At 52.4% G+C, this 7451-nt stretch overlaps 1 protein-coding gene across 1 annotated transcript; it reads right to left on the bottom strand.

Moving 5' to 3' along the window:
- Positions 1-2324: 2324 nt before the first annotated feature.
- On the bottom strand, positions 2325-7236 carry LOC129734592 (vigilin-like). The gene is made up of 6 exons (XM_055698230.1): positions 6945-7236; positions 6392-6607; positions 4544-4750; positions 3851-4066; positions 2799-3005; positions 2325-2584 (listed from the first exon to the last, which is right to left on the bottom strand). The coding sequence occupies exons 1-6, from the start codon at positions 7152-7154 to the stop codon at positions 2453-2455; spliced, it is 1188 nt and encodes a 395-aa protein (XP_055554205.1). The 5' UTR covers positions 7155-7236; the 3' UTR covers positions 2325-2452.
- Between the last annotated feature and the right edge of the window lie 215 nt (positions 7237-7451).

Genomic DNA, 7451 nt, shown 5'->3' with positions numbered 1-7451 from the left:
TGGAAGTGGACAACACCTAAACCAAAATCCACCAGCAGCACAATAAGGAATTGGACCAGAAGCCCCAGATTTTGAAAACCCTCAGCCCCTCCTCATACCTGTGCACCTGTCCACAGGTGCTGGCACCTCCTCGGCTGATGGAGGGGAGAGGCCGGCCACCTCCTCCCCAAAGATGTCCCCGCAGTTTTCAATCACAGACTGCACCAGCACGTTCCCCTGCACACATCAAAGCCTTGGTCTCAGCCTACGAGTTGTCTCCCTTTGAGCCTCCCAGTTCTCCCTGCCATCCCCCTGGGGAGGGAGGGAGGGAGCGAGCAGCTGTGTGTGGCACAGCTGGCAGCCCCGCTTGAACCACAGCAGCCTACGAGCAACAGTTAGCTGGTTGATGGTGAGAGTGCTCATCCTTCGTCCTCCATCAGGGTGCGGGCGTCTCCCGTATCACACTGGGACGCACAAAAGCCTCAGCAGGCCGGCTGCTGTTGGAGCTGCTGGAAAAGCTTTTTGGGCGAGCCGACGTATTTGTAGTGGCCAGCGTGGCAGTTTGCTTTATACCGTTGCCCTGAGCGTGGGCATGTGGAGAAACTGCCCGGCAGTCAGTGTGCAGGGATGACGGCTGCAGGGGACAGCAAGCTGCAGGTGATGGTCAGCGGCGGCACCGTGTCTGCCTGCGTGTTGTCCCGGCTCTGAGCTAATGGCGCTGCTCCCCAGTGGAGCATCCATCGAGCCTGAGCACAGGCTGTGTCTTAGCCAGAATCCGAGCAGGAGCTGAGGGGACAGTGACACCTCCAGAGGTGCCATCCGGCCCCCACCTCCCTGTGCGACTGTGCTGTGAGTCATAAAGCTCAGCCGTGAGGCCCACTGGCAAGGAGTCTGGGCCGAGGGATGATCCCAAAGTCCTCCCCTAGGATGCACCACCAAACAATATCTGCCCAGTCCCCAATTATCACATGGCAGACGTAGTCAGAAGAGAGGAAAGATCATTTTATTGAGGACATCAGCTGCGGGCTGGGGGCGGGGTGGCTACCCAGGAGCCCCAGGGCTTCGGGCAGGAAAACAGCACCTGCAACAATAAGAGCCAGGAAGCACTGCTAAAGCCACAAAGCCAGGACGAGGCATGACTTGGTTGCCCTTGCTTTGGGGAACGCTTTACAAAGGGCCTTGCCTCAGCACTCCCGCCCAAAGGACTGGTTCTCTTCATTTACTCCAGCAGCCCCAGCAGACAGTAAGAGCCGTACACAAGCAGCCTGCCACAGCAAGAAAGGATCTTCCTGACTTGCCGTTCAGTTCTCAAATGTTACGTTACTGCCTGTGGAACAGGGTTTAATAGGCTGTATTCCCAAGACCTCTGACTCTCCTTTACTGACCTGGGGCCCCGCGTTCGTGCTTTTCCCAAATGATACTCGTTCTAGTGTTTGGTCCACAGTTCCCCGTTCTAGTATCTAATAGTGCATTCCACCACTTCATACGTTGACTTTTCAATCGCTTCGTCCGTCTCTGGCCGCCCCCCTCGCAGGGAACACGGAAACGCAGGTCGGGACTCCCCACTCACTTCACAGTTAAACTGTGTCTCTCACACACATCACACTTGCCGGGCAGCCCTGCCCTCAGCCACACAGGCAGCATGTTACATACAACTCTAGGAATGCTGGCAGTTTGCGTTAGCACACAAAGTACGTGTTCCAATGAACAATTGCCAAAAACCAAGTTCTATTTTTTTCTGGCCCTAAGCAGGGCCCTAAGCAGGGGCCCTCTGCTCTGTTGCCCCAGAAGTTCCCCCAGTTTCTTACTGGAACTAGTAACTCCAGCTCATCAGTTCCTTGACCATGGCTTCAATCTGTTCCTGAGCCACATGCACATCTTCTGTAGGTCCTTCCAAAGTGATGTTATCCTCTCCTCCAGTGAATTTGATGTGAACCTTGAGGTGAAAGACAATGAATCTCTTAAGAATTTGCCAAGATCCAAGCCAGGCCAATGCTCTTGGTCAGGCCTACACCATCGATCCCTGCCACTAAGAGATGCGCCTCTTCCCAAAAAGCCCAAACAAAATCCCCACAATTTTACAAGTCAGTAACTTAACGATGTCGGCCATATGGCAGTGCCTAGAGCCCAAGGCTCTGGTGCTGTCCCGGTTTCTGCAAGGGCTTTGGAGAAGTTTACTCATCTAGCCTTTATCTAGATACCATCTAACTCACCAGGGAGAAGCCTTGCTGCACTCGCCATTTCCAGGTATCCTACTACATCAGTTCTCAAACCAGCACCACATAAAGCTTCCTTGGAAGGGATCAACCCATGACAATACCATAGGATGAGCAGTGTTTGCAGCAGTAAAAGAGAGGGTTCCCTTGAACAGCAAAGATCTGTGTCATTTCCCCCTGGTTTTACCCACGCTAGAAGACACCTCTCTCTTCCGTGACGAGTGATCTGGACTAAACCTTTTTCTGCGCCGGGGGTGCTAAGCTAACCAGCTCATCCATACCTTTGGCATCTGCTGAGTTATTTTGGCCAGGTTCTGTCCTTTCTTTCCAATAAGGAAACGATGAAGCCAAGAGGGGGCAGAGACCGAAGAGACGGTAAAACTGTTGGCCTGAGAGACAGAAAAACAGAGAAGCTGTTTGATGGACAAACTGGAAGAGGCCTTCACAACAATTCAGTTCCAATTCCCATGCTGCACCTCCGGTATTGACTTCTAAGCTGCACCTCTAATGGCCCAAGAGAGAGCACCCCCGCTACACCTGTCAGTGCTCACAAATGTATCTTCATGGGACCTTCAAAGGAGGCCTAGCCCATCTTGTCAGTACCTTTGCATAGACTTCAGTCAATGCTTGCCCAAGTTTTTCAGGCTCGCCTCGCAGTATCAGCGTCTCCGAGCTACTGTCAATGGGTGGGATCTCGACAGAGACTCCAGTCTTCTCCAAGATCTCCTGCAGGGAATTCCCCTTGGGGCCGATGACATACTTGTGCTGGGACTTCTTCACCTCCACTGCAAGAGTAGTAGTCTTCTTTTTCTGTAGGGGCAGAGACACTGAGGCATCAATCACAAGGGGGCGGGGAAGGACAAGAGCGACAGGAAGAGGCACAAGATGCAGTCAAACTCTGCACCCAGCAAAGAGCAAAGCCAAGCTGAGCACAGTGGCTCGGCAGTACCCTAGCACCCCTTGGACCCCTGCCTACAGAAAGCCTTGTGCTCAAAAATTCACAGGGCAAGTACAAAACTAGCATGCTGTGCCAAGCTCCCTGGGACACGGCATGGAAGAGACCACACACACACACAGGCATGTCGTTGTCGTCGTCCCCGTCCCCCCATTGGACAACAGGGTTCAACTCCCAGCCGTCTCCCAGGCAGTGCTGTAATGCAACACTGTGCAGGCTATAAGCCGATTGTTGAAATCCAGACTGGTACAAATACAGACCTAACCACGAGGAAAAACAGCCCAGCAACCCACAACAAGGATATTCACAGCAGCGTTGGCTGTGGGAAATAAACTGGAGTGACATTCACTCTTCAGCAACTTCTGCTTATGTAGCAGCTTTGATACTGTCAGCTGGCCACCACTGTAGACTTCACACTTCTTTCCTTCCTTAGTAGCCCCGGTGTGAACAAGAGCCAGGGGAGCTCTTGGTGGCCTGCTAATTCCCACGATACAGAAAAGCGAGAAATCTGTCACCTCCCGGATAGTATCAGCCCAGCTCCCACTCTGCCGAGTGAGGAAACGGTAAGATTCGGGGTCATGTACTGCAAGGGCTGCTGAGCCAGGTGCAACAGAGGGATGCACAAAAGTAGAACAAGAAGGGAAGAGTGCCTAGGAGCAGGTGCCAGGGGAAGGTGGGAAGCTTTATGGACCATCCGTACCTTCTCCTCATAGATCTTCTTAACTCGAGCCACAGCCTGGGCTAGTTGCTCCTTTTCTCCGCTGAAGACTATCTCTGTCTTGTTGACACTGGGTGGAGGAATGTTGATGCGCGTCCCTGTGTCCCGCATGAGCTCCCTCACCAGCTTGTTGTAAGGGCCAGCAATGAAAGGGTGGTACACTTTCTCCACGTCCAGCCGCTCCACGGCACGCTTATCCTGGAAGAGCCCGTAACAGACCTTGGTGGGAACTGCCCTCTGTATTACAGTCTCTGCCAGGCACAGCTAAGTTCCCAGGGGTGTCCTGCCTGACACTCTGGCCCAAGCAACCTTCTCAGTTTGCGGGCTTGTAGATCTCCACCTCTTTCCATCTACAAATACGGTTGCTGCTGCTGCTCCTTGTTTACGATATTCACCCCTGTGATCTCCTGCCTTATCTCAGCTGGCACCTAAGACGCTTCACTTCAACTATCAAATGCTTGTTTTGGCTTCAGAGACGGACAAAACGCAGCACAAGAAGTTTCAGGACCTGGCAGCGGTGCTCATACAGCCGGCGAGTGGCACAGTATACGTCTCCGTTCAGGCTAACGTTAGCCACTGACTGTAGCCATGGTGGCTGCAAACCCCGACTATACCGTGGGGAAGCAAAAAGGCTGACCAGGTAATGCCATGAGAGAGATCACAGTACTGAGGTACCTGCTCAGCGGAGATAAGCAGGATCTCGTGCCGGGCCTTCTCAATCCCTTCTTTAGTGCCGCTGATCTTGATCTGGTTGCTGGGGTCGTCTGGGCGGGGGATCTGCATTTTGGTTGCAGTTTTGAGCTTCAGGTCCTGCAGCTTCTCACCCTTCTTTCCAATGACAAAACGGTGGTGCTCCTTGGGGATGGCAACTGTCGCTGAAGCCTGCAGCAGAAGAACCAAGCATCTGTGAAAAGCCTTGCCTGCACTGGCAGATCCACAGGAACAGAGCCAGGGAAAGCAAGGTAGACGCTGCTCAGCGGTACTGCTCCTCAGAGCAAACACAACGCCTTCCCAGCACATTCTGTCTGAGGGCTGACACTGTACCAGTTGATCTACAGTGCCTCCATGCCAGGAGTATAAACCCCACCTTTCCCTCAAAACCCTTCTGTTTGCACAGGAGCAGTACTCTGAATTAGCAAAGGCCTTCCGACACAGACGAGGAGGTGCCTCTCCTCCAGTGTAAGACACCAGACAACAACTGAGATGGCAGCGCACAGCTGGAGTTTATCTGAACTCTGGCATCTGCTGCCAAGGCTACAGAGAACAAGACATACAGTATGACTCCTAGGAAAGAGAAATTCAACACCAGACACCTACTGCAGGAGGCAGGCAGCTAGCAGATGCTTACCGCTACTTAAGTGCTAAGGTGTCTTCAAGTGTAGCACGTGCTGCTCCTGGGACTGCTTCTAGAAGGCCCCACACGGAAAAGGGGTCCTTCTCAATCTACCACTAAAGGGCTGCTCTATACAAGGGCTTCCTGACTTCTTCCCTTCTCACTGAGTTTTTACAGCTCTGGTAGCTGACGACTGCTATCGTGCTCTTGATCCCTGTGATTAGGCAACCACTAACAGCAATCAGACAATGAACATTCAAGCTATAATGGAAAAATAAAAGATGAAGAAAAGATCACTCGGTGTGACTTTTCAGCTCTGTGTTCCTGTCCTGAAGCCAGCCAAGCCCAAGAGAAGCTGGAATACAGACACACCTTCCAGACCTGGGGCCAGGGCAGAAGGAGGTATATTTGAGAACAGTGGCTCACGGATCTGTGGCGGCACGACCTGAACTGTTTTTTCAGATGCACATTGTGGATGTAGGGTTTCGTTCCTTTCTCTTTCCTCTGGCAGGGTATGACACAGGGGCTGAACAGCGCTAAGCAGACATGGTATTAACATTGCATTACCTACCTTTGGCATTATACTTTAAAACACACTGCAACACCTGGCTGCGATACATCCTAACAAGAGCTACCACCTTGACTATGAGCTCAAGAACCTTAAGGTAAGAGATCAAAACCTAGAGGACTGAAGCAACCGAAACAACAGGGTTGTGGCTCCTTACCAGTGTGCCTTGAGTTACACAATGCAGAACCCTGACCCGAAGCTTTCGGCTTTTGGCAGGACTTCCTTTTCTCTACTTTTCTTTCTCCCAGCCTTCCACGTTCTCCTCTGAAGGACTTCAGGAAAAGCACAGTCCCGTTCTCACACACTACTAGCTTTGTGTGTGAGGCTCCTGCACCCCCTCCAGCACCAGCACCTCAGCACAAAGTCACTGGTTGCAACTCAAATGTTCCGGAGATTGCAGACTCCACGCTTCATGCAACACCACGGCCTGTAATTACCTTGGAACCCTATTTTAAGCCTCATTCCCATTCCAAATTGCCAGTTGGGGGCTTTGAAAACGTACGGCAAAGCTGAATTAGTCATACCTCTTTGGCTTACAAGCACAGGGGCCCAAGGGTCTCAAAGCATTTGCGAGTCTTGGCGAAGAGCAAAGACGAAGGCAGAAACAGTTAGATGCCCTCACCTGAGTCTGCAGTCGAGCGACAATCTGCTTCCGAGCCTTCGTGACTGCTTCCGGCTTGCCAGAGACCACGATCGAAAGGCCCTGGTCCTTTGCGAGAGACAGCTCCAGGTGAGCTCCCGTCTTCTGCATGATGTCAAGGCAGATCTTGGCCTGCTCGCCTTCTCCAAACTGATTCATGCCCTTGTATTTCCTCTCCTCCAGTGGCACATGGAACACCTGCTCAGCCACGGGACAGACACAAGCAGGGCACAGCAAGGTGTCAGTGTGCTTTGGATTGTCAGTGCCTCCCTCTGCAATCCTCCCTTCAGGCCTGTTCCAGCTCTCTGTGCAACAGGGATGCAGAGCTTTGTCTGGGCCGTTTTTCAACACATCCCTCCCCCTCCAGAGCAGTCCTAGCATTCAGCTGCAGTCTTCCTTGTGCCCCAGGGCAAAGGACAGCAAAGAGGCAGTTACTCTGACACACTAAGGGATTTCATACTCCAGGGAAAGCTTCACTTCACCTACTTTTTGGAGGGATGAAAAGGAGGGAGATAAGACACCCACTCCCACCAACCTGAGTGATGACAGAAGCCTTTATTGGCCGGATTTTGCTCCAGGGCCCAGCAGGTTCCCAGGCAGCTTCCAAACATGCTGCTTTCTCAGGGAGCGCAGGGAAGGCTTCCTCGTAGGTGGGAGGATCCTTCTCTTCTTCAGAGTTTAAAGCTGTTACTGGGGTGAAGCAAACAAGGCAAATGAGATGCTCTCCCCACAGAAACGCCCCCATTCATAGGCAGTGCAACTCTACTGAGGCATCATCAACAAGGGACAACAAAGGACTTGTGCACTACTATTCATCCTGCTACAGTTATGCTTGTGGAGAGCAGCCGAGTCGGGAGCACAGCTGAGCTCAGCACAGCACAGACTGCAGTAGGTGCCGCTATGGATGCAGGAAGCAACCGTGCAAGTGAATGGTGGCAGCAAACACAGCACATTATCGCCAACTTTGTTGAGAGGAGCTTCATCGGGGGACAACAGGCCAAGCAGAAAGAAATCAAAGGGACACAGCAAGGCTGTAGGTCAG

The sequence above is a fragment of the Falco cherrug genome, chromosome W (genome assembly GCF_023634085.1).
Source record: "Falco cherrug isolate bFalChe1 chromosome W, bFalChe1.pri, whole genome shotgun sequence".
Classification (NCBI taxonomy): domain Eukaryota; kingdom Metazoa; phylum Chordata; class Aves; order Falconiformes; family Falconidae; genus Falco; species Falco cherrug.
This window is presented reverse-complemented; position numbering and strand designations above follow the sequence as displayed.